This window comes from Sorex araneus, chromosome X, assembly GCF_027595985.1.
Source record: "Sorex araneus isolate mSorAra2 chromosome X, mSorAra2.pri, whole genome shotgun sequence".
In the NCBI taxonomy this organism is placed as follows: Eukaryota; Metazoa; Chordata; class Mammalia; order Eulipotyphla; family Soricidae; genus Sorex; species Sorex araneus.
The window spans coordinates 251,418,550-251,445,839 of NC_073313.1; the positions used below are offsets into that span (position 1 = coordinate 251,418,550).

Here is a 27,290-nt window from a genome sequence, read left to right on the forward strand (position 1 = left end):
CACAGCGCCTGTGCCCTCTCAGCCTGGTGCTTCTTTTGTAACACCAAACAAAAGGCATGAAACGACAAGTTCAAAATATTTTAATGTCACTACTGATACTGGGTTACATTCTTAAATTATTTACCGTAGTATTACATAGTTTATATATAAAAAAGTATATATTGGATAAACATTAACAAAATTTAAATTAAAATGTTAAGCAGTCTGGCAGTTTCACTGTACCAGCCCTGCGAACTTAGACATGCATGGCTTAATCTTTTTTTTGTGTGTGTGACTTTTTAATCCATTTATTCACTGCTGAGGGATACATATAAACGTTTCGTTTGACTTCTCTGGTAGTGAAACACCTTGGACAGTACAGCTGTACTGTAATTGTTTAAACAAATAATTGTTTAAAAATGACCTTTTGAGCCATCCGGACACTTTAGGGTAGTTTGGCAAGTTCTAGTCTCTTTCAGCCCAATCTATTCAGCAGAAGAGCATGGCTGAATCTTTGAGACAAGCACATGCTACTGGCGGGGGGCCTGAATGATAGTATGGTGCTACATGTGGCTCTGGCCCTGAGAGCGATCCCTGAGCTCAGAGCTGAGAGTACGCCTTGATTACCACGGGTATAGGCCCCAAACAAAACAAAATCCAAGTAACTAGAGAATGGAAAAGGGAAGACATTTAACTAATTCCAACAAGTTTTTGTTTGGTGTTTACACCATATCCCCAGATGCTCGGGGGCCACACTTGGCGTTATGCTCAGGGCTCACTCCTAGCATGAGATGGCTCGAGCAGGCAAGCAAGCATAGCCCTGGAGCTGCTGCTATGGCCCGACAAAAGCATTTTCAGTTGTACCCTGGTTCCGTAGTCCAACAATCGTCTTCCTTAAGATCTCTTCCCCTGCTCCCATTCTCCTGCTTCAAAATATTTATAAATAGGGAAGGATAAGCCACTTCAATAAAAAATACACACATGGTTGATAAACAAGTTAAATTAAGATGCATGCCTTGTATGGACCTGACCCTGGTTCTACCCCAGGCACCACATACCCCCTGAGCATCATGGGTGTGGATCTGAATGCCACTCAGGTAGTCCTGGTGTGACCCAACACGGTAAGGCTTAAATAAAGAGCACCACGTCCTCCAGCCCTAGGACTGACCTGGACCAGATGGCCGAGAACCAAGGGGAGTGGCCCCTGGTGCCTGGTACTGCTGGGAGGGCGGGGTGGGGGATACGGACTACGGACAACGAGTTAATATTGCCATGATTTACAGTCATCAGGAAATCAGTTTGCAAGAAAGGAGGCTACTGAATGCTGGAGAACTAGTTTCTAGGGCAAGAGGTCCCCACACCTGTTGGGCCAATTTGCCAAATTTATTTATTCTCTATTCAGAAATAGAAAATATTTTCTATTCTTACAGAAATATTCTATAGAAATAGATCTTATTCTTACAGAAATATTCTATAGAAATAGAATATTTTCTATTCTTACAGCATAACCCTGATGCCGCCCCCCTCCCTTCCCCATCATTCCAGCGTACCCTTGCCCCACCCCCAACCACTCTGGCAATCACTGCTCTAAGGTTGTAGAAATCCCACATTTATTAGGACAGAACTGAGGCTAAAAAATAAAGTCAAGCACTCGGCACATACAAATACTTGATGTAAAAAAAGGCCATTTGTGGGTGAGAGCTATTATTCTTGGAAAGAACTGGAAATTGTCTTGTAACCTATCACATGTGTTATGACTATTTGTATAGTTAATACAACATAATTTCATTCCTAATTCAGAAAACTTGTTTATGACTACAGAACACTTACTTTTTAAGAAGTAAAGAAACACAAAATCCAGGAAATTGCTACCCCTATTTTATTTTCAGTTTGGGCGCGGCGCCTGGGGGCTTGCCCTGGCCGGGTGGAGGAACCCGGGCACCCTGCACGCAGATAATGCCCCGGCCCGCCTGCTGAGCTATTTCTCTGGGCCCCCGAGATTAACAGACATATGCTTATGGACCTATAGCAAATTCTTACCGTGATCTGAGATCAAGGAGGCAGACTTCAACACGGAGGACAATGCAGTATTACAGAACATTGCACATTAGAGTTCACTTAAAAACCTATTTCAGCGGCCAGTCCTTATCATCCATCATTCCTGCTGTCTTCATGGGATTCTCAGGAATCCCTCCTCTTCTCCAGTATCTGCAATCCTTTTCTTTTTAAAATTGTTTTGGGTCACATCCCACGGTGCTCCGGGGACAATATGGGATTCTGGGGATTGAACCTGGGTCGGCTGCATGCAAGGCAAGCACCTTAATTGCTGTGCTGTAGCTCTGCTTCTCACTCTAATGTTCCATGCTCCACCTTCCTCAGATTCATGGACCCATGATAAACCTTACATATGGGGCTGGAGCAATAGCACAGCGGGGAGGGCGTTTGCCTTGCATGCAGCAGACCTGGGTTCGATTCCCAGCATCCCATATGGTCCCCGGGCACCGCCAGGAGTAATTCCTGAGTGCATGAGCCAGGAATAACCCGTGCATCGACAGGTATGACCCAAAAAAGCATGAATAAATAAATAAATAAAACCTCACATACTCAGAAATGTTTAAAGAAAAACCAAAGAGCAACTCTACCTGGGTAGCCTGTTGAATTTGTGCCTGACGAGAGCACACTTCCCACCACACTTCTCACAGGAATACTCAAGCTCTTCTGCCTGCAAAAACAGAGGGAAAATACAGCAGCGTGAAGCTGAATCAGCACTATCCCCCTACACGCCAATAATCCATCCTAATTATACTACTGGCGAAAGACAAGTCTTGGATCTGTCTTAATTTTTCTGTCTGGAATCAAAAAATCTATTTTTAGCTTTGGGGCCACACTTTGTGGTGCCCAGGGGTGACTCCTGGCTCTGCACTCAGGAGTTACTCCAGGCAGTGCTTGGGGGACCCTGTGGGATGCTGGGGAACAAGCCCAAGTCTGCCGCGTGCCAGGCCAGAGCCCTCCCCACCCGCTGCGCTATGGCGCCGGCCCCAGGAATCCTAGTCTTATTAAGTAAATAGCCAGCCTCCAACACAGTCATAAAACGCGCCCTACTTAACAATTCCTGATTTCCTGTGACACCAAGGAAAACTCTGAGTCAGTACCTAGACTTTACAGCAGAAGCTTCTCACTCTACCCCCTGCGGATACGCAGAAGCTACTGCAAAAGGCACATCCAGGGGCTGGAGTGATAGCACAGCGGGTAGGGCGTTTGCCTTGCACGTAGCCGACCCGGGTTCAAATCCCAGCATATCCCATATGGTCCCCTGAGCACGGCCAGGGGTAATTCCTGAGTGCAGAGCCAGGAGTAACCCCTGTGCATCGCCAGGTGTGACCCAAAAAAGCAAAAAAAAAAAAAAAAAAAAAAAAGGCACATCCAGACCCAAATATTTGGTCACAGCAGAGGAAGAGCACTTTCAGGGTAGGCAGAGCTCCTGAGCAGTTAGGTGTTAACTCTGTATTATAAATTTCTTCTAATAAAAATCAACCCTCTGGAGACAGCCCACTAAGAATGACTGCTATAAAAAGATCCAAGTTTGGGGTATAGATCACTGCCTAAAGAAAATTGGGGAAAAGGAAATCCTTAAAAATTGGTGGGGAACAACAATAGTGAGCTTTGTGTTGAAATATGGAATGTAATCAAGGTAAAGAGAAAAGGAAGTGAAATTTATCAGTTGTGGGGGGTGGGGGGTGGGAGGTATACTAGGTTGTTTTTTTTTTTTTGTGGTGGTGGAATATGGGCACTGGTGAACGGATGGTTGTTTGAGCATTGTATAACTGAGAAAGAAGCCTGAGAACTTTGTAACTTTGCACATGGTGATTCAATAAAATAAAAAAAAAAAATTGGTGGGGGATTGGGGGTGCAAAGATACAGAGGGGAAAAACTTAAAATTCTATGATAATGGGAATAGTAAGAAAGGATAAAGACCAAACAGTATCTTTGGGTGTCTCTATATGTTCATCATTTAAAGAATATAATTTCTTTAATTAAGAAGACAATCTTCCTCGATTGCTATAAGAAGGCAAGCCACTATGGCACAGCCAAGGGCAATCCAAGCACATTCCCGGCCGGTACAGGACCGCCGCATAACAGGTCCAATTACGCTCTGGAAACTTTCTGTTCTTCTTTCGTCTTTTTGGGCCAGACCTGGTGGTGCCTGGGGGAGACCATACGGGGTGCCAGAGATCAAACCCGGGTCAGCCACATGCAAGGCCAGTGCCCTACCTGCTGTACTACTGCTCTGACCCTCAGAATCTTTCCGAATCTCTAACAACATCATGGACACAAATATTTATCTTTAGCTTTGGATGAACAGGACTCTTCCCTTTCATTTCTTAACAGGACACACAACCTGAGGAAAAGCAAGCTATTTTTTCATTTCCTTAGATCTTAGTATATTATAGTAACTTAAGCAGTGTCTCCAATTTTACAGCAAAATCTAGCTGTTAATTTCATGTTTCAAAATAATGTTTTGTTTACTTTTTTTTTCTGTTTTGGTCACACCCAGTAGAGCTCCGGGGTCACACCATATGGTACCAGGGATCAAATCTGGGCCTTTTGCACACAAGGCCTGTGCTCAGCCTTGCATGCAAAGTAAGATATCTTTCTAACCCCGAAAGTATTTTTTATTCACACTTGGCGATGCTTAGGGATTACATCGAAGTCAATGCTCAAGTCACTTCCAGCAGTGCTCAGCAGACGGTTAGTGCCAGGGATCAAGTCCAGGGTGATTTGTATGTAAGGCAAGTGCTTACTCCAGCCCAAGGAACTATTTTTAATGCTGTGTTTTAAAACACTGGCTATTAGGGGTGAAGATGAAGTATAATCAGTAGGGCGCCTGCCTTGCAGTTGACCAGGGTTTGATCCCCAGAACTGCAGACAGACCTCTGACCCCCATCCCTGGCTCTGCTCAAGAGTCAGCCCCACCCCACTGATACTCGGGTAGAGCCAGGAGTAAGCCCTGAACACAGCAGTGTGTCCCCAAAACAAATAACCCCCAAGACAAAAATCACTGGATATCGCAGCAAACGATTTGAATATTGAATCAAAGTAGCAGTTACGTCTTAAATGAGCTGCAATTACATTCATCAAGATTTAAGAAGTCATTACTATCTTTTTGTTTCCCCTGCCAAGTAATTTTCTCCAAACTCTGATTTAAAGAAACCAACTTCAAATACATTTAGTATATAAAATTCAATTACGCGGCAAGCTATGGAGAGTATCCCGCCTGCACAGCAGAGCCTGGCAAGCTACCTGTGGTGTAATCAATATGCCAAAAACAGTAGCAAGTCTCACAATGGATTCGGTACTGGTGCCGTTCGAGCAAATCTATGAACAATGGGATGACAGAGATAACAGTTTTATGCAAAAGTACCAAAAGTATTATTTACCCTAAAGAAAAGATCAAGGGAATCTTGAATTGAACGAGGAGGAAGTGGCTTTTTCTTTCGAGGAAGATCTATGGAGAGGTCATTAAACTGTTCTCTTTTAGGAATAATTTCTCCACAACTGTAGAAAACAAACAGCAAGTGTAAGCACCGAGAAGTCTAACTGTGCAGTGTAAAATATAAACTTGAGAAATACTATCCCCCCAAAAAAAAATTTACTAGGACCTGATAAACTATACTGGACATGAAAAACAAGTTTAAAACAAATATAAGACTTCTTGGGTTTATTTTAACCTTTATTAGTAATAATTATAGATTCTTAGACTCTTAATTTTTTAAGCTAGTAAAATATTTTAAGCACCATGGTTTCCAAACTGCTACTGGTATGGATTCTACAGGACACTTGCAGCACCCACCGTCCACCATTGTCTGCCCTCCTCTACCACCACCCCCCCAAAATTTCAGGCCAAGGCGAGAGCTCAGCGGTAGACTTGCTTTGCACACGTGAAGAAGCCCCAGATTCAATCCCTGAACCACCAAATATACACTGAAAAACTTTTTTTTTTTTTTGCTTTTTTTGGGTCACACCCAGCAATGCACAGGGGTCACTCCTGGCTCTGTGCTCAGGAATTACTCCTGGCAGTGCTCAGGGGACCATATGGGATACTGGGAATCGAACCCGGGTCGGCTGCATGCAAGGCAAACGCCCTACCTGCTGTGCTATCGCTCCAGCCCCCTACATTTAAAAACTTTAAATGCTACTTTGTATTTTCAAGAAAATCCCAAAATTTAAAAACAGACTAAAAGTATAAGGTGCAAAAAAAGTGTAAAAGTGAACCAATACCCAAACGTTCAAACCAAGAAACAACATACAAGCTTCCCAGAAGCCCCATCATCATAAGCGCTTTTCCTTTGGGGAGGAAAAACTACTAACATCCTGATTAGTAGTTCTGCGTCTTTCTGAATCTTCTGTATTTTTAAAATTTGCTGCTTTGAACCTAACTGTAAGATCTGACCACCCTTGCTACACGTGACTTGCTGGCTTTCACCATTGCTTACTTTGGTGGAACAATATATATTTATACATTGCCCCATAATACAAGAAGATCAGAACTAGAACTTCCCTGAAGAATTACACACGTGTCATAAATAAGTGGAAGGGAAAAGAATTTTCTACAAGCTACTTACGCTTTGCAGATAATGGAATGCTGAACCTCAAATTCCAAATTGGTAATAACAGGGCACGTGTACACTCTAGTGGCTGAAACATCTGGGGAATTTTCTTCACCAGGAATAGATTCAGTCTTCCAAGTTTTATTTAATTTTTCCATATCCTCTTTCAGCTGATCTAAGCACTGACTTAAAAATTCATGAGCATCCTGAGAAAAGCATGATATTCTGAATCAGATCAAAACAGCTGTTACGGCAGCACACCACGATGATTTACCCGCGCACAGCACTTAGAAGCAACAGCACGCTGGAGAACGACTCACTCCATGATTCTGAAGAGCGCATCTTGAGAATAAATGCATATGACAGATAATCTTTGTTTGGGGGCCACATCCATTGGTGCTGGGGGAAGCAGGAGATGCCCGGGATGAGCCTCAGGGTTCCCACATGCAAGGTGTAAACCCCGGCCCTCTCAGGGATCTTCCCGACACTCGCAGACAATGCATGTGCAAATGTCAGATTGACTGGCATGAAAGAATCAATCCATCACACGACTTTTTGCTTTTCAAAAAAGTAACTTGGAGAGCCAGAGAGATAGGAGTGCCTTCGCTGCCTTGTGGGAGCACTGGATTCAATCCCTGGCCCCATGTGATCTGGAATACTTCTGGAACGGGCTGTGTGCACCCTCCTCATCCTTTCCCCAGCACTGCTGGGTCTGGCCTCAAAACAAAATTTAAAAAAGACAAGAGAAATTTTTTCTAAACCAGCTATTGTATCCTCCCGGCCCCCAGGGTTCTGGCTGTCATGCTCACTGCCGATGGGCCATATTTAAGCAAGTCATCAGCCTTGATCCAAAGACTCACAAATGAATCTCAGATTGGATTAGCTCCCTACAGAGATGTCTCTGGACCCCAATATTTAGATTTGCGCAGCTGCTTTTAGCGCCACTCACATCTCGTGATATTCATAGTAAGAAATAGAAAATAAATTATCTAGAATCTGCCTGTGGCAGGCAGGCTTGAACGGTGGTGGGAAAATTCGAAAAAACGGTGGTAGGAAAGTGTAATGGCGGAGGGATTGGTGTTGATACACTGAATGTAATCAATTAATGTGAACCTTATAAAAATAAAATTTGAAAATGAAAATATTTTAAAAATAGCTATTGTATCTAGAAACAACCCAGGTTCCTACAATAGCAAATCGCTTATTTATGTTTCAGAGCCACGCCCTGCGGTATTCAGAGATTACTCCTGGCTCTCATCATTCAGCCAACAGTCCTCATGAGTCAAGTGTGGTGCTGGGGATTGAACCTGGGGCAACTGCATGCAAGGCACACACCCTACCTGCTGTACTACTACTCCTCCTACTAATAATAATTCATATTATTAAAATATGATGGTATACACAGAAAAGTCATCTTGAATCTGTTAAGTCCTCAAGTTTTTCAAATCAATGAACACACATATACTAATCACATTAAAAAAAAATCAGGCAATACACTGAAACCATTTCCATTTTTCCTATCTCTAAAGTATTTAAAAGCAGTACTTACATTCTGCATATAACCAGAGAATCTCTCTGCTGTAGCTGAAATGGCATTTTTAACCTTCTTGAGTAAATCTTTTTTGGTCTCTGAATTACAGATATCCTTCTTAACAAGCAAGTGTGCAAAGCGTCTGGTGAAAGTAAAAACACTGGTTTGTCTCACAAAACATCGGACAGTGGTATTTTAAAGACAGCTTAATACAGCACACGGAATTTTCAGTGTTGAAAACATTATTACTCTACAATTAATAAATTAAAGGGATACCCAGTATGTACAGAATAATTACCTGATAAGTGCATTGAGTGGAATCTTCTTCCATGGAATACCTTGCTTTAGCAAGTCATTTGCAAATGATTGCAGTGAAAACAGAGACTGTAAAATGGCATTCATATAGCAGGTATTTCCCAAATTGGAGAAGCTGAAATGAAAGAAACAATACTTTTGAAGACAATGGTAGTTCCTGGAAAGCTGCCCACTACGGCAGGGGGTCCTCACTACAGCAAACACCAGGTATCACCTGGGGGAGGGTTTGGTAAAATATGTACTGCCAACAACCCAACTAATTTCTGACCCCACGTGGGCAGGGAGGTATTAAAATGTGCATTTGGGCGGGTAGGGTGTTTGCCTTGCACACAGCCGACTGGGTTTGATTCCCAGCATCCCATATGGTCCCCTGAGCACTGCCAGCAGTAACTGCTGAGCGCAGAGCCAGGAGTAACCCCTGTGCATCGCCAGGTGTGACCCGAAAAGCAAAAAAAAAAAGTGCATTTTTAACTGGATCCCAGTTGTTGCTGCTGTCCCCTGAGCACCGCCAGGAGTAATTCCTGAGTGCAGAACCAGAAGTGACCCCTGTGCATCGCCAGGTGTGACCCAAAAACAAAAAAAAACCAAAACAAATGCATGGCTGCAAAGAGGCCTCCAGACTGAGTTTCATCTGAAGCCCCTGGAGGCGGGTGGGTGAGCCTACCAGCAATGCAACAAACATATCCCCTGGCAGCCAGAAACCTCCAGAACCAGATTGCTGCCATGCTCACAGCAGATCCCCACAGGTTTGGGGCTAGCCTTATCCATGAGAATGAATCTGCTGAAAAACTCAGGTATGCTCGTTGTATGACTGATATCTTTAGGCTCTCAGGGAGTCGGGAATGGGTGGCCTCCCCCCATCTCCCTGTTCTTTCGAGAGCCTGGCAATTATACCCATGAACTGCTCTGGCACCATAAAAGCTTGTTAATGGCCATGATCCAGAGAATCACAAATAAATCTTGGAACAGAGCCACAAGTTGCAGAGATGCCTCCAGACCCCAAAGTCACCATCCAGTTAAAACTTTAACTCCAGGGGCTGGAGCGATAGCACAGCAGGTAGGGTGTTCGCCTTGCACGCAGCCGACCCGGGTTAGATTCCCAGCATCCCATATGGTCCCCTGAGCACCACCAGGGTTAATTCCTGAGTGCAGAGCCAGGAGTGACCCCTGTGCATCGCCGGATGTGACCCCCCCCCAAAAAAATTAACTCCAACTGTATCACCCTATTTAAAATTTTGTAATTCCTTGAGTACGTGGCTGCAACATCTCATACTCTACATCACTGATATACCAAGAGTATCACACCATACTGGATGGGGTGTGGTTGGTGGGAAAATTAAAAATAATGGTGCTGGGAAGGTGGGATTGGGGTTGGAATATTGAAAGTAATAAATTATTGTAAACAACTTTATGGGCTGGAGCGATAGCACAGCGGGTACGGCATTTGCCTTGCACACGGCCAACCAGGGTTCGATTCCTCTGCCCTTCTTGGAAAGCCTGGCAACCTACCAAGAGTACCCCGCCCACACGGCAGAACCTGGCAAGCTACCCGTGACGTATTCGATATGCCAAAACCAGTAACAACAAGTCTCACAATGGAGATGCTACTGATGCCTGCTCGGGCAAATCAACGAACAATGGGACAACAGTGCTACAGTGCTAAACAACTTTATGCAAATTAAAAAAGACTTTAAAAAGCACAAATGCATGACTTTGAGACTTAATTTCATCTCAAGAAAATTAACACACCCAGGTTTTGATAGATATGCTTTTTTTTTAAGGAAAACTTACCATTTTTAATTTTTAATTTTTTTTTTATCGGATCACCGTGAGATAGTTACAAGCTTTCATGCTTGGGTTGCAATCTCACAATGATCAAACACCCACCCCTCCACCAGTGCACATTCCCCACCACCAATATCCCCGGCATACCTCCCATTTCCCACCCTCCCCCTGCCTCCATGGCAAATAACTTCCCCCATACTCTCTACTTTTGGGCATTATGGTTTGCAATACAGATACTGAGAGGTATCACATCTGGTCCTTTATCTACTTTTGGCACACATCTCCCATCCCTAACAATCCCTCCAACCGTCATTGTCTTAGTGATCCCTCCTCTACTCCAGCTGCCTTCTCCCTCAGCTCATGAGGCAGGCTTCCAACCATAGAGCAATATTCCTGGCCCTGAAAATAACCTTAAAAAAAAATTTTTTTTTTTGGGGGGAGCACCACTATACTGTATCACTCAGTCTAAGATAAATCTTTTAACTTGTTTTCTGAGAATGAATCTTGGACATGCACATTTTTCAAAATTCCCCAATATTTATTTTACAGGAGATTCCTATCATTTAAACATGGACTTTCTCTTAGCGCTGGAGAGAGTACAGCAGGTAAGGTGCTTGCCTTGTACTTGGCCAACCAGGGCTCAATCCCTGGCCCCACAAGGCCCCCCCAAGCACCGCCAGGAGTGATTCCTGAGTTTAGAGCCAGGAGTAAGTTCTGAGCACTGCCAGCTGTGGCACCCACGCCAGAGAGGGTTTTCCAGAATTCTGGTAAAAAGTGATGTGATAATTTTGATTTTCAGTATTAGAGAACTCTGCCACCTCACTGATTATCTTGTCTTCCCAGGTCAGGGAGCCTGTGGACCCAGGGGTCATTCCTGGTGACACTCAGGCTAAGGTGCAAATTTTGGCCCGTTTGGGGGACAGGCACAGCAACTATGGGACAACCCTCGGAGTGTCTGGGGTGCCACCAGGGTCACGTGGTGCCAGGGATGAACTATGGGCCTCACACATGCAACTCAGCCCACTGAATATTCTTTTCTTGCTACTCTGGCTAAGCTGGGAATGCTGCTCCTTTATGACTTTTGTTTTGTTTTGGGCCACACCTGGCAATACTTAGGGCTTACTCCTGGCTATGTGCTCAGGGTCCACTTTTGGCCCGTTTGGGGGACCATACATGGTGCTGGGGCTTGAATGTGGGTCAGCCCTATGCAAGGGCAAATACCCTACCCACTATACTATATTCCTCCACCCAATACTGTTACTTTTATTCCATCTGTTACATTTCTCAATGTGACCAAAATAGCAGAACTCAACTCTATAACATCACACTACAGTTTACTTGCTCTAATTTTACTTATCTGCTTAGTTACTTGATAGTAATTGTTTTACTTCCCAGAGTGGCTCCAGATGGACCCAGGAAGGCGGTAGTAGCCCAGGGTGCATATTGGGGGGCACTTTCTGATTGTTTGGCTTAAAGAAAGTACATTTCAAAGGGAAGCACTGAGTCCTATTTTTCTGGAATAGAAAACAGGCAAAAAAACTGGGGAAAATTTTTCATTTGACTCTGTTTTGGGCCACATCCTGCAGTACTCAGGGGACCATATACAGTGCCAGATTTGAACGGTGGACCAGGTCAGCAGGATGCAAGACAACCAGTTTAACCCCTGCACAGTCTTTCCAGCTTAACTTTGAGAACCTCAGATCTAGCATGTCTTTCTGAAATACTCTTTCTTGTGGATGTGGCTCTACCCGGAAGAGCTCAGAGTTACTCCCTGGCTCTGGAGCTAGTGACCACTCCTGGTGGTGCTCCAGGGCCCGTATGCAGTACTGGGGATTGAGCCCAGGTGAGCTGAATGCAATGCAAGTATGTTCCCCGCTGCCCTATCTCTCAGGCATGGTTTCCAGTCTTTTTTTTTTTTTTTTGATCCATGCTATTCCCACTGTGTGAGGTGAGAGTTCACTGTCATTTTGATTTGCAATTCCCTAATGATAAATCATTCCTATCTCTTATGCATCAGCTAAGCCTGCTACTTTATTGCTCCCCATCTCCTTTAAGTTTCTTGCAGTTGCAATCACATTCCTTTACCAACAGACATGCTTACTACACCACGCTCGTACGGCTGTTCTCAGCATTGTTTTATTTGGCTCTCTACCTGACTGTATGAAATACTCTCCATTTCTTTTAACAATATTTACCTAGACACCTCTCTACCGAATGGGGCTCTGTCGTCCTAAAAAGAGCACATGAATACAGAATTTGGAGTACTTCCACCTCACATTATTTACTCTGCCCTTTATACCCAACACCTTTGGCATAAATGGGCCTCTAAGCATGACACTAACCCTCTGAACTATCTCCCTCATCCTTGGGAGTCCTTTTAAATGCATAAATTCAGGATTCTATTTCGAACAGCCTGTCTTGGGGTATGGTTATAAATACTGCTTCGCTGCTTGGATTTTATGCTTCAGGGACTCAAATTACATGAAAAAGGACATTCTTCACCTGCCTTTTCAGTTAAGACACTTTCTATGATCAAACTTTTTGTTTTGGGGTTACACTTGTTGGTGCCTGTGACCAGACTCCTAGCTCAGTGCTCAGGGATTCTCCCAGCAGTGCTCAAGAAACCATGCGGCACGGAGCATCCGTGAGCAGAGCATGCGCTGAGTCTACTGTGCTATCTCTCTGGCCCCACTCGTACCTTCCCCTCCTCTGTGCTGCATTCAGCAGGGCTCACACAACTGCTTGGCTACGGTGCTCACAGCCACCGTCAGTCCCGTGCTCACCAGAGGCCATTTTCAGGGGTGTGAACACCTCTTTAGAGTCCCATTCTCTTGGGGCGGTGCCCAGGCACACCCCCACCACAGAGCTTGCCAGGGGCCGTATTTCTGGCCGTAGTGCTCACATGCACCTAGCCGTGTGCAGGAGATGGACACTGCTGCTGGGGACCCCAGGCTCAGAGCGTGTGGATAAATCTCGGGACCTCCCCCTTGTGAGGAACATACGTGTCTGCTGCTGAGCTCACCCTCCGCCCCACCTCGTCACATCCCCATCCTGGCTGCTCTGTCCTCCTTCAAGGCCCCTTGGTAAAACTTCACTTGAACTTACCTTCCCTTCAGATCCTCGAACTCGGAACTGCCTTGCTTTGCTTCTGCTGTGCTGGGGAGCAAAGCCCAGCTCACACACGCACGGCAAGTGCTCTACCACTGAGTGATATCCCCAGACCACGGGGACCTTTTCTCTAGGGTCAACTTCCAGGATGGTGTTCTCTTCTTTTATCTTTTCCCAGTACAAACTACTGTCATTTCTTGCTTATTCATTTTCATTCTTGATTGAATTCTTGACTTCGGAATCCCCTGGTCTTTTTTTTTTTTTTTTTTAAATCTATCATCAAACATTTCATTACAGAATATTTCATTGTTTTTAGTGCTTCACAGTAGTTTTCTTACAGCTGTACACCAATTTTTTTTACTGGCTTGTAATCTTCTAAAATCAGGATTGCTCCTCAAGCGCATGTTTCCTTTTGGACACATTACTTTCTCTCTTTCTCTCCACTTACACCTAAGTACGTTTCATTCCATAAACAATTATCTTGCTGCACTTAAAAAAAAGCTAAACCAACTTGGTTTATATTGGACTGAAATTTCTGTCTTCTTTCACTACACCTGGTGGCGTTTGGGGAGTACTCTGGGCTCAGCTCTCGGGGATCACTCCTGGTGGTGTCTAAGTGACTATACGGGGTGCCAGACCCTGAACCCAGGTGGGTCATGCCTTTCCCACTATACTATTTCTCCAGCCTTGGACAAAATCTCTGGATCTATGTCTTCCATTTTCCATTTAAAGTCTTCATGGACGTGGCAGCTTTTTAATATTCCTGTTCGGCAGACAGGCATTCCAGTCAAGCAAGACACTTCTGTTGGCTTGGCAAATATCTCAACACACTTCTTCATGTTCGTCTCCTTTTCTTTCATTTCTAATTTTGGTGATTAGTGTTGAGATTTCTTCCCCAGAGTGATTTCTTCTCTGTATTTTATCTTTGTCTTCTGCTCCTATATATGAGCTTTTACGGAATCTCTTCAGTTTCCTGTTCCCAACCACTGTATCCCGGATTTATTTATTTTTTTGCTTTTTAGGTCACACCTGGCGATGCACAGGGGACCATATGGAATGCTGGGACTTGAACCCAGGTTGGCCACGTGCAAGGCAAACACATTACCTGCTGTGCTATCGCTCCACCCCCTGTATCCCAGATTTAAAGCAAAACCAGGAACACATTTAATGTGTTCTGATCTCAGTTGTGTTTGATAAAACTGTAAATGTGAGGGCTAGAGCAATAAGTGCAGTGGGTAGGGCATTTTCCTTGCACGCGACTGACCTGGGTTCGATTCCCAGCATCCATAGGGTCTCCCGAGCACTGCCAGGAGTAATTCCTGAGTGCAGAGCCAGGAGTAACCCCTGTGAATCGCCGGGTGTGACCCAAAAAGTAAAAAAGAAAAAAAAAAGGAAGCGTGAAGGGGCTGGAGAGGATGTCCGGGAACAGGAGGAATACGAGGAGTGGGATGAAGTGGCTGGGGCTGAGACAGGCATGTTTTGCTTATGATAAGCAGCTCTGATCCACCTCTCCTCTATCCTTTGCAATGGTCTACATTTCACAACTATACTGTTTTTGATGACCAAAATAAATCCAAAGGGAATTTTCACTTTTTTTTTTCTTTTTGGGTCACACCCAGCAATGCACAGGGGTCCATATGGGATGCTGGGAATTGACCCGCGTCGGCTGTGTGCAAGGCAAACGTCCTATCTTCTGTGCTATCTCTCCAACCCCACATTATCACTTTTATAGCAAAAAACAAAAACAAACAAACAAACAAACAAACAAAAAAACCAACCAGCAAACAGTTTTCAGCGTTTTCTGCAGTGAGCAGTGAGACTAACCCTATGAGGCGCCTTCTTGGGGAAGACCTTTACACGGGCTGTGTACCTCTCACATCATCCCGGAGTTCCTACAGGCTAGCATTATCTTATGGTTATGAGTTGGGTATAATTTGGTCACGTTTGGGGTTTGGGAAAAATGACATTTAGGCTTATAAAGGATTTCACAGGGGTGCCAGAAAGATAGTACAAGTCGGTAAGGCGCTTGCCTTGGACAGTTAACCAGGGTTCTATCCCCAGCACCCCATATGGTCCCGAGGCCCCATCAGAAATCAACTCTAAATGCAGAGCCAGGAGTAACCCCTGCCTGAGCATTACTGGGTATGGTCCCCAAAATGAACAAAATATTTCATATTTCAGAGTTTAAAATACATTTGGAAATCAGATAACGAATTCAGTGATGTAAGACAGAAGATAACCAAACAATGTATAATTACAACATGACGCCTTTCATCATTATTAGCAAATCTAGCAAAACACACTGCTACCAAACGGCTTTATAAAAAGAAGGCAAAAGAAAAGACTCTCCCTACCCCTGTAGCTGTTGCTGTTGGTGAGAAGAAAGGGGTACTCTGGGCTTGTTCCAGCCAGTGTAATCCTGGTTACACCTCAGTTTCTTCACAGAGAGCGGAGACGGCTGGGGAAGAAATCCCAAACTTCTTTTGGCCGAGGGAGTTTGACTGGAAACATTAGTCCTAGAAAAAGGAAAAGAAGTAAGCTACAAAAACAATCTGAGAAAAGAAAGAAAAAGAAGCGGGGGGGAAGAAATAGGAAAAGAAAAGGAAAAAAAAATCTGAATACTTTCTTTTCTTTTCTCCTCATACATTTTAAAACACTGCCTAGGGCAAAAAAATTCTAAACTGGGACCAGAGTGGTAGGACAGAGTGGGTAGGGGTCTGCCTTGTACCTGCCAACTTAGGTACAATCCTTGGACCCCACACGTATCCCTGAGTCCTTACAGGAGAGATACCAGAGCACAGAGCCAGGAGTAAGCCTTGAGCACCACAGGGTGTGGCCCAAAACAAAAACAAAACAAAGGAAATTAACAAATTTTAATAAAGGAAACACCTACGCCAACAATTCTTCCTATTAATATAGTCAAGTGCCCATGCTGATCACAGTCCTATTCCTCTATCCTAAAATTATTTCAATCATTTCCTATAAATTTTATCATGTATTATCACTATTAAACATCATAACTTGACTAATGCTACGTTTGCTTCTCTTCTATCCTTAAGTGAAAAACTTTAGCATCTTTACATTTTTTTTTTTAATTAACACGGACAAGATTTTAAAAAATATTTTTCTCTTAAACTTAAAATTTGGTAAGTTCGGGGCCAGAGCGTTGTATAGTAGGTAGAGCCGTAGTGTTACAGTGGCCAACACAAAAGTTTGATCCCCGTCATCCCATCTGGTCCCCCCAGCTTGCCAAGATTTATCTTTGAGAGCAGAGACAGGAATAAGTCCTGAGCACCACCAGATGTGGCCCCCAAACAAACCAACCCGCCTGAAAATTTAGTTAAGTTTAGGTTTAACTCAGTTATGAGTGATCCCTGGGGCTGGAGACATAGTACAGTGGGCACGGCTTGCGTGCATGTAACCTAGGACCAGTCCCTGGCATTACTTATGACCTCTTGAGCACTAGGAGTGCTGCCTGAATGCAGAGCCAAGAAAAAAAAGAATAAGCCCTGAGCACTGCTGCGGGGGGAGGGATACAAATCAACTCTCCCCACCCCAGCCAAAATGATAAACAACAAAACCAATTTTTAAATACTGCATAGGAAATACTGTGACATATTCCTCACTTGGCTACAATTTCAGTAGGCACTGCCCCAGGAAGAAAGATACTCATCAGACTCACAAATGAATCTCGGACCCGAGCAACTTGCTGCAGGGATGGCACCAGACCATGCGCCTGCAGGGATGGCACCAGACCATGCGCCGGGCTGATTTCACCGGGGCACCTCAGATGGGAGCAGGCGTTCTCGCTCTCCGCCTGCACCAGATGAACCCCGGCAGCCCCAAACTCCCAGAAACCCACTGCCGCCACCCTCACGGCCAACCTTCACAGACTTGTCCTGGGCTCCCCATGCAAGGGTCTAAATCCACCGAAAAACCCAGGAATTCGGGACCAGTGACTGAAAACGCCAGGCCTCGAGGGGTCCGGACTGAGCCTCCCTCCCCATCTCCCCGCCCTTCCGGGGCCCTGGCTGTCACGCCCACAATCTGCCTCTGGGTGCCTTTTAAACACATTAACGGCCACGATCCAGACTCACAAATGAATCTTAGAATAGAGCAGCTTGCTACAGGGATGACTCTGGACCCCAATTATTTAAAAAAATTTTTTTTTTGGGTCATCGGGTCACACCCGGCGATGCACAGGGGTTACTCCTGGCTCATGTACTCAGAATTACTCCTGGCGGTGCTCGGGGGACCATATGGGATGCTGGGAATTGAACCCAGGTCGACCTCGTGCAAGGCAAAATGCCCTACCCGCTGTGCTATTGCTCTAGTCCCCCAATTATTTAAATTTTTATGATCCCAGGAGCACGCAACTGCAATAGCGACCTCGCAGTATCTCATACTTTTTTTTTTTTTTGCTTTTTTTTTGTTGAATCACTATGAGGTAGATCCTTACAGACATCTTATACTACCCATAACAAGCAATACAGAATAAATTATCTAGCATCTGCCTGTGGGGCAGGCTTGAGTGGTAGTGGAAAACTCTGAAACAATGGTGGTTGGGGTCAGTGTTAAAATATAGAATGTAATCAATTATTGTGAACAACTTTATGAAAATAAAATTAAGAAAGAAAAAGAGAGAGAGAAAGAAAGAAAGAGAGAGAAAGAAAGAAAAAAGGAAGGAAAGAAAGAAACCAGTGGCCCAGAACAGATTTGGCAACACTTCTACATGTACAAGAGTTAAAGATGGGGCCAGAGCGATAGTCTAGTGGGTAAGGCGTTTGCCTTGTACGTGGCCGACCCAGGTTCAATCTCCGGCATCCCTGAGCACTGCCAGGAGTAATTTTTGAGTATAGAGCCAGGAGTAATCCCTGAGCACCGCTGGGTGTGACTCAAAAAGCAAAAGAAGAAAAAAAAAAAGAGTTAAAGATGTTAGAATGAGCTTGAACTAAAACATTTCTACAGTGCTGACTACAAAATCACAAGTCCAGGAATCTCACCAGTTTCGATTCCAAACATAACAGACAGCCTCCCACTCCCGCCAACAGCCCACACGAGTGTCTCGAACACAACCTTCAAGCATACCTGTCAAGGGCAGAGCTGCCGGAGGAGTAGTCCTTGGACCCGACCCTGCCGCCATAGAAGGATGACGACTGCAAAGGTAAAAGCCCTAAGACCAAACAGACAGGAAGCAGCTCCAAAATCAGGCAATCAATTCAGATGGCAATAAAATTCTAAAATATATTTTTAAAAATTCCTATTCTCCTTTCCTTGCATCAAGGAAATATATATGAGCACGTAAAAAGATCAGATACTGTAGAAAAAAATTATGATAGCAAGGCCCCACTCTTGGGGCCAGAGTGATAGCACAGCAGGTAGGCATTTGCCTAGCATGGACTGACCCAGGTTTAATCCCCGGCATCCCATATGGTCCCTTGAGCACTGGAGTGATTCCTGAGTGCAGAACCAGGAGTAACGCCTGAGCATCGCCAGGTGTGATCCAAAAAGAAAAAAAAACTACTACTGTATTCTGCCTGGCCTATGCAATATTTTAACTGAATAACGAGTGCATACCAGTGCCCATTAATTAGTCACGAATCATGCAGTATTCTTGAATAAAACAGAGCTATGTTCTAGTTTAGGATTTTATTTCTAGTCGAATATAATCAACATAAACTGAGTATCATATATAAAGATGAAATACTTACCTGATGTCCTATTCTCTTCTGACTGTTTCAAACTCAACTGCTTCTCTCTGCTGCTGGTTAGATATTTTCTTGAGGAATCTGTCATAGCCTTATTGTTCCTTAAAGTAACAGTTCAATTCAGCATAAATAGGAGAATAAATATGTAGCTACTTAATTTTTTCATTAAAAATATATTATGAACAGTATATTATAGTTAAAGTAATTTACTTACAATGGTGTTGACATTTTAATTTCAAATAATGCCATTAAGGCTTATTTCAGGGGCCCCCAAACAAAACAAATAAAAAAGATTTAAAGTACTAAATTTATCGCTTTGCTTCCAAAGTCAGGCTATAAGTGTTAAAGTCTCAAATGGTCAGCAACTTAATTAAGCAAATGAGAATGATGATATTTTTATTTACCTATAAGTAAGTCTTGTTTTGGGGCTAAATCCAGCAATGCTCAGAGGTTACTACTACGAGCTCTGCACTCAGGGATCACTCCTGGCAGGTCTTGGGGAACCACATGGGGTGCCAGGTGATGAGTCCAAGACAGGAGCACAAAGGACAAGCACCCTACCAGCTACAATGTCTCCTCAGCCCCGACAATGAACATAACCTTAAGCGCAAACTGAATCCATGGTCTTGGTAATAAAACAAAGGATATACTTTCTTTATAGAAAGGGGAAAGCAGACACAGCATAATTGTATAAAATTTCTTAGTTTAAAAAAAAAAAAGAAGTACTTGGACTGTATACCATATAGGTTTAAAATCAAACCCAATAAGCAAAACTCAGAATCTTCCTTTTTTCTGCTTTGGTTTGTTTCTGGACCAGACAGTGTGGCGCAGGTGAGGTTAGCCCAAGGCTGCCAGGACCATAAGGCGCAGGAGATCAGCCTGTGGGCTCCAGCGTACAATGCACGCATTCCAGTCCTTTGAGCATCCTGCCAACCTCTAAAGTGGTTTAATCGTCTATAGGGTTTTTGGTTTTGTTTTGGGGCACACCCAGTGTTGCTCTTTGTGGCCTGGAGGTTGAACTTGGGTGAGCCGTGTGCAAGGCAAGTGTCTTACTGCTGTACCTGCTCTGGCCATGAATTTAAATACACTATTAAATATGAGGATTGTTTTCATATAGTGCTTAAGGTATTTAAATCCATGAAGACAAACTGAAAAATTTTTTAAGGAAGCCCCATTGGCCTACACCATTATTCCCAAATATCTGAACCTGTGTAAGACAGAGAAATTCTAATACTTATTTTTGGTTTGTTTTCGGGTGACACAGTAAGCCCGATGCTCAGGATTACTCCTGGCTCTGTGCTCAGGATTCACGCCTAGTGGTGCTGAGGGGATCACACAGAATACTGAGGATTAAACCAGAGTCAGCCATGTGCTGGGCAAGGACCTTACGTGCTGTACAATCCCTCCAGCCCTAAATGTTCATGCTTGGACTAACAGTACTAATCTGATGATAATAATACGTAAGAGAATAATAATATATGGTAAATTCTGCTCATCTACTTCTGGGCTTCCCATAAAATGCACACTCTCTTCCCTCATCTCTCACCTCGTTGTAATTATCAACATTTTAAAAAATCATTTGGTACCACAAAGGTTCTTAAAACTGACTTAGAACAATGGGGCTGGGGAGATGGCTCCAAGGGCCGGAGCACGCAGAGGGTCCAGGTGTTCTGCCCAGCACTGCACGGCTGAGTCCCGGCACACCGCAGCTTCCTGCAGCAACTCTGTCTACCCGGGAATACTGGCCCCAAGCCCCTTAAACACCTGCTTGGACGATGGCCCTCTAAATTAAAATAACATTAAAAAAAAGAAAGAAAGAAAAGCTTACGATGATGAATCATTTTCCTTAGGGTAGTCTTCGTTCAACTCTGAGCCAGAAGAGAGCACTCGTTTCCTCTTTTCAGTCCTAGAAAGAAGAGGGGGGAAAATATATGTATTTGTGTGTGTCTGTGTATGTATATGTAATGTATATATAATTATACACACACACAAACACACACATATTTGGAGGATAAAGCCAGGGCTTCACACATGTAAGGCAAGAGCCCTACCACTGAGCTGCAATCCCTGTGTATATATAATTATACACACACAAACACACACATATTTGGAGGATAAAGCCAGGGCTTCACACATGTAAGGCAAGAGCCCTACCACTGAGCTGCAATCCCTGCCCTAATTCTCTCCTTTTTTTATTAAAAAAAAAATTTTTTTAATAATGTAGGAGTACTGCTATTTATTCAGCAATTGATTAAGCTGATTGAATTGCCTGCCCCAATTCTTTTATAAGGTCATAATTTGGGGCTGGAGCGATAGTACAGTGGGAAGGGCATTTGCCTTGCATATGGTTGACCTGGGTTCGATCCCCAGCATCCCATATGGTTCCCTGAGTACTGCTAGGAGCAATTCCTGAGTGCAGAGCCAGAAGTAAACTCTGAGCATTGCTAGGTATGAACCGCCCCCCCCAAAAACAAATACTAACAGTAAAGTAAAAGGTCGTAATTCATTAAAATATAAATCAGATTACAGTTACCTGTCTCTGTATCACATTAAATTTAAAATAACATTCATCTGCCAGATCAATGCATGTCATTAACATAAACCACTGAAGACCAATACTATAAACATTTGTCAAAAGCGTTCTCCATACCTGCGGGCAATCTCCTATTTTTTCTTAAATTATCTTTCTTTCCAAAATGCCCAAGCAGACTACAGAGCTAATGAGTAAATTGAAGTCTTTCATACCTGTTTTCCAAAATTCCCGACCTAAGAGGCGTTGACGTAGATGTCAAAGAAGGCAAAGAGGGGACCGTCCTGGGGACAGTCATGCCGTTCCCCGCTGTGGTCTTGATAGGCCCTCTACCTGGGCTACCAAGCACTTTCCGAAACGGAGATTCATCTTTAGCTTCCAAGCTTCCTCTTTTTGAAGAGGCCTGTAAAAAGAAAATTTAACACAGTTAACTCTTCAAGTTGAAATACTTTAGACCCAAATTCTCTTGAGGGATTAAAAAAAAAAAATCTCATGACTTGGGACCGCCAACTCCAGAGGTTCTAGACTAACTGGCCGAGTATGAAGACCATTTAGGTCCAAATATCAGTAGTTTTAAAAAGCATTTTAGCGGATTTTAATATAGCATCACTATAAGAAAACAAGTTTGACATTTATTTTCCTGTTGTTGTTAATTTTTTAACTCTAGTAAAATTTTCTCTTGTAAACTTAAAAAACTGCGCAGCATGAAAGCTGGGGAGACAATACAATGTACAATGGATAGGGCACCTGCTTTGCACATGGTCGATCAGGGTTTCACGCACAGCACCTCATATGGTCCCCTGAGCACTGCCAGGAGTAATTCCTGAGTGCAAAGTCAGGAGTAACCCCTGTGCATCGCTGGGTGTGACCCAAAAAGAAAAAAAAAAAAAAGGTCTGTAGGGGCTGGAGTGGTAGTATAGGTGCAAACCCTGAGCACCGCTGGGTGTAGCCCCAAAACAAAACAAAAAAGACAGTATGCAGAGTGCATGCTTTATAGTTATGAGGCCCTAAGTTTATCCCTGTACATTCACACTTCCATGCAAAAAAATAAAAATAAAATAAAAATCAGAGGCCTGATGGAAAAATCTTTTTCTAATTTGGTTTTTATGAAGTTGTTCACAATAATTTATACATTTAATATTCTAACACCAATCCCACCAACATTACACCTTCCCACCACCATATTTCGAAGGTTTCCACCCCAACCCCCAAAGCAGGACCTAAATTATTTATTTTGCGTTGCTTTGTTATGAAGAATCCACTAAAAATTATCTAAAAAAGTTTCCTTAGAGGAAAGTGTGTGAAGATTGTTGTATTTCACCGTGGAGCCATTAAGCCCTTGTTTAAGAGGTACTAACATATTATTAAAGGTTGAGCCTGTGTGCTAATATATAATATCACTGTCACTGTCATCCCGTTGCTCATCGATTTGCTCGAGCGGGCACCATTAACATCTCCATTGTGAGACTTGTTACTGTTTTTGGCACACCGAATATGCCACGAATAACTTGCCAGGCTCTGCTATGCGGGGTGAGGTACTTGCTCAGTAGCTCGCCGGGCTCTCCAAGAGGGGTGGAGGAATCGAGCCCAGGAGGAATCAGCTACATGCAAGGCAAGCGCCCTACCTGCTGTGCTACCGCTCCAGCCCCAATATATAATATATATATTACTCCCCGCACCGAGATTAGTTTTCTTCTACTTTACACCCCGTCAAATGTGGTGTGCTACATCTTGGTACTGATGATCTTGATACATCAGTAGTGTACTTATGGAGAAATCTTGCTTTAAATTACTTAATAATAGAAGAGTCTCCTAAGATTTTAGAGGGAAAACCACCTAACTTCAATTATAATAAATCTAAGTGAAATAGATTTGAAAATATGGAGCAGCAACATTTGCTACAACTTAGATGACAAGTCACAAGTTCTACAAATAAGTCTTCGGGTGAGCTCTGGTTTGAAGAAATGAAACAAGTATTTGTATTGGTCAGAAAACAGAGTGTAATACAGTCCAAAGACAAAAACCAATCTACCTAAAGGACATTGCAAGAACAGTCTGAGAGAATTTAGCAGTTAGCCTATCAGCCAAGAGACAGTGCTTTTAACCAACACGCAGCATTAAGAGTTATTGGACAGAGGTGAAGAATGGGGGAGAAAAATGAGGATATAACTTGTTGGTAGAATTCTTGTCTTACATGTTTGAAGTCTGGGTTCCATCCTGGAAGATTATTATTATTATTATTTTTTTGCTTTTTGAGTCACACCTTGTGATGCACAGGGGTTACTCCTGGCTCTGCACTCAGGAACCACCCCTGCTGGTGCTCAGGGGACCATATGGGATGCTGGGAATTGAACCCAGGTCAGCCACGTGCAAGGCAAACGCCCTACCCACTGTGCTATTGCTCCAGCCCCGGAAGATTTTTTTAAAGTGATTTCTCTATGGGAGATAATTCCAAATTTTCTAAAGACTTAAAAATGAGGGGAGGGGGAACCCAACACTGAATCGCCAGGATAAATGGCTTAATTTAATTTTTTTTTTCTTTTTAGGTCACACCTGGCGATGCACAGGGGTTATTCCTGGCTCTGCACTCAGGAACTACTCCTGGCAGTGCTCAGGGGACCATATGGAATGCTGGGAATCGAACCTGGGTCGGCCACGTACAAGGCAAACGCCCTACCTGCTGCGCTATCACTCCACCCCCATAAATGGTTTATTTTAAAAGTTATATTTACTTCCAAGTGAGTGAATTAAAAATCATTTTCCAGAATTAAAAATGAAAGAAGGGACGAAGAGAAAAATACAGCAGGTATGACACTTGCCTTGCATGAAGAAATTTGCAGAGTAACACTTATCCATAGTGCATAAAATACTTTACTGCTTTCTATTCTGCTCTCCTTTTGGGGGGTGGGGAGCCTGGGGGACTCCCAGGCATTCAGAGTGACCAGGAGACCCTTTCCCAGTGGGACTCAGCCAACTAGGCTGGAGGTTCAATGCCGCGACCTGAGGTGGTGTTGCTTGGGGCCTGTGTGTCAGACAACACTGGAGCCCTCAGGCAGTGTTAAGAGGCCACTAAGCCAAAGCACTCCCAGTGATGCTCCAAAGACTGGCTTAGGAACAGGGGCCAGAGAGCAAACAAGAGGGAAGGCTTACAAAAGAGGATGTGGAAATATTTCAATTACTATGGCCATGTTCACTGGTTGATTATGATGTCTTCATAAGCATCTAAAGACATCATGTTTATAATTTACTTGCAATTTGCTGTATTTTAATTATACCTCTACCAAAATGTAAAAAAAAAAAAAATGCTTTTTAAAAGTCTATGAGGGGCTGGAGCAAGCACAGCAGGTAGGGCGTTTTGCCTTGCACGCGGTTGACCCGGGTTCGATTCCCAGCATCCCATATGTCCCCTGAGCACTGCCAGGTATAAAGCAAAAAAAAAAAACAAGTCTATGAAAGAACTAATAAATCTCGTGCTGGGGCTACAGCTCACAGGTAGAATATTGCTTGCATTTGTGAGGTCCTAGAGATATTCTCTGGCATCTCACCAAAAGACAGAGGGAGAGAGAGAGATCTTAATCAACGCTTAGTCCAGTAAATGAAATAACCACCTGATGACCCAAACAGACCAACAGTCAAGAGCGGCCAAGTTCCTCTTACTGAGCCTACCTTCCCTGTGCAAGTAAGAGAGGAGGCTGTGAGGCTGCAACAGCACCCAGCGAGTCTTGAGGCTGGCTGTATAATACGCACATGACTGGTTACAAACACAGAGAAGACCTGACCAGTCGGGATCATGCAGCGTAGGGGCAAAATTCAGAACGTCAAAGAGAGCCAAAGGCACGAGAGAAGTAGCAACAACAAACCTCTTGGAGGAGCAAACGTGACAAGAGTGTTAGTACATGATTGTGGGTTATATCCACAACCTAATGACAACCCTTAAGTATTAATGGTGCCTCAGTTTTACAGACTAAGGTTAAAGAGACAATGAGGTACACTGAGTAAGCAGCACATACTCTCAGGCCCAAACCTATCTCCCAAGGCATGACTTCTACAACTCCACTCACGCAGTCCAGGATAATCACCATGGGGAACTTGAGCGTAAGTCAAACTGCAGAATGTGCCCAGGAAGGGAGAAATGTGCTAAAGTAGAACATTTTTCATAAAAATAGCGGGAGATGAAGATAGCTAAGGTCAGATACGTGTAAAATGCCAGGCTAGATATTAGAACTTAATTCTACTTCATACAGTACCTGACAGAATATCTGTAACATTCACTTTTTAAAAACCCGTAAGAGATTCATAAGAACATACCTGATTATCTGAGTAGGAAAGCTGCCTGTTGGTTTCTTTCTGTGAAGTCCTGCTACCCAGAATCGCTCCAAAACTACCAGATCCCTGAGATTTCATTGCTGGTGACAGAAATAGTTTCCAAATCATTTTAATAAAGAGTTACCACTTTATTATTATCATTATCATTATGCATAAATTACTTGCTACAAGCTGGAAAAAAAATGAAAATATCCAAATCCATAGCAACAAATGTTTTGTGACAAAATAAGTATATTTTCCTTTTTTCTCCTCAAATTTAGAGCTGGGGCCAGAGCACTAGTACAGTGAGTAGGGCGTCTGCCATGCACATGCACAACCCGGGTTCAACCCTCAGCACCACACCTGGTCCCTGAGTGTGGTGGTCTCTGAGCACGGGGTCAGGAGTAAGCCCTGAGCACAACTGGGTGTGGCCCAAACAACCAAAATAAAGAAAAACAGAGCCAGTATCTCAAGCAAAACACATTCAATAAAAAGAAAAATGTGACAACATTAAATAGAGTAAAACTTCAGTTGTAAAGAAAAAATACTAGAGGGGCCAAGTCCATAGCGCAGAAGGCACTTGCGCACTTTACAGATGGAGGTATGAATCCCGGCACTGTCAGGAGGAAGCCCCTGCATGCCCTGGACGAAGCCCCAGGCACTGGGCCTGACCCTGAAACAACTCTAGAAACTTCCCTGTATTTTTTAGGGCGGGAGGCAAAGTCACACCCGGTGATGCTCAGGGTTTACTCCTGGATCTGTGCTCAGGAATCGCTCCTGACCGTGCTCTTTCAGGGGGACCATACAGGATGCCGGGGATTGAAACCGGTTCAGTCGCATGCAAGGCAAAAGCCCTACCCACTGTGTACTATCACTCCGGCCCCTAGAAACTCCCCTTTATTTCTTTAAGGGCAAATAAACGGGCAGGAGATAGTCCAACTATTCCCAGCACTACATGGTTGTTTACCCCTTGCCCTGCACCAATGGGGTGAGCCTGGGGACCCCAGAGCACTGCAAGCCCAAGCACTGCCCTCTGGCACGCTGTGAGAATCAGCACCAACTGGCAGGCAGGCGTGCGTGACCCCAGCCGGGGTCGCCCAGCAGCGCTCAGCGCCACTTCAGGGCCCTCCTGTCAGGAAGAACTCAGGACCAGAGCTGGAGGTAGGTAACAGGTGGGGTGCATGCTCTGCATGCCAGAGTCTCAGGGTCAATCTGCCACTCGGCCTCCCCAAGGACCACCAGAAGTAACCCCCGGCCACTCTGGAGCATAGGCCCCCAATTAGCTGTTTGGAGCCATACCTAGCTGTGCCCAGGGTCTATCGCTGGCTCTGTGCTCAGGGATTACTCCTGGTGGGGCTTGTGGGGTTATATGGCATGCCAGGGATTGAACTCAGGTTGGCTGCCTGCAAGGAAAGAGTTTT

At 44.0% G+C, this 27,290-nt stretch overlaps 1 protein-coding gene across 2 annotated transcripts in view; it reads right to left on the minus strand.

Moving 5' to 3' along the window:
• Window positions 1-27,290, minus strand: part of USP37 (ubiquitin specific peptidase 37) — a 67,422-nt gene that overhangs the window by 24,332 nt on the left and 15,800 nt on the right. For both annotated transcript variants that reach the window (XM_055123168.1, XM_055123167.1), the window contains exons 4-14: window positions 25,873-25,970; window positions 21,780-21,967; window positions 20,863-20,940; window positions 19,038-19,135; window positions 18,415-18,499; window positions 15,681-15,842; window positions 8,417-8,548; window positions 8,137-8,260; window positions 6,603-6,793; window positions 5,418-5,535; window positions 2,622-2,701 (exon numbers count right to left, since the gene is read on the minus strand). In XM_055123168.1, coding sequence (XP_054979143.1) covers window positions 2,622-2,701; window positions 5,418-5,535; window positions 6,603-6,793; window positions 8,137-8,260; window positions 8,417-8,548; window positions 15,681-15,842; window positions 18,415-18,499; window positions 19,038-19,135; window positions 20,863-20,940; window positions 21,780-21,967; window positions 25,873-25,970 — 1,354 coding nt within the window. The remainder of the gene's footprint in view (window positions 1-2,621; window positions 2,702-5,417; window positions 5,536-6,602; window positions 6,794-8,136; window positions 8,261-8,416; window positions 8,549-15,680; window positions 15,843-18,414; window positions 18,500-19,037; window positions 19,136-20,862; window positions 20,941-21,779; window positions 21,968-25,872; window positions 25,971-27,290) is intronic.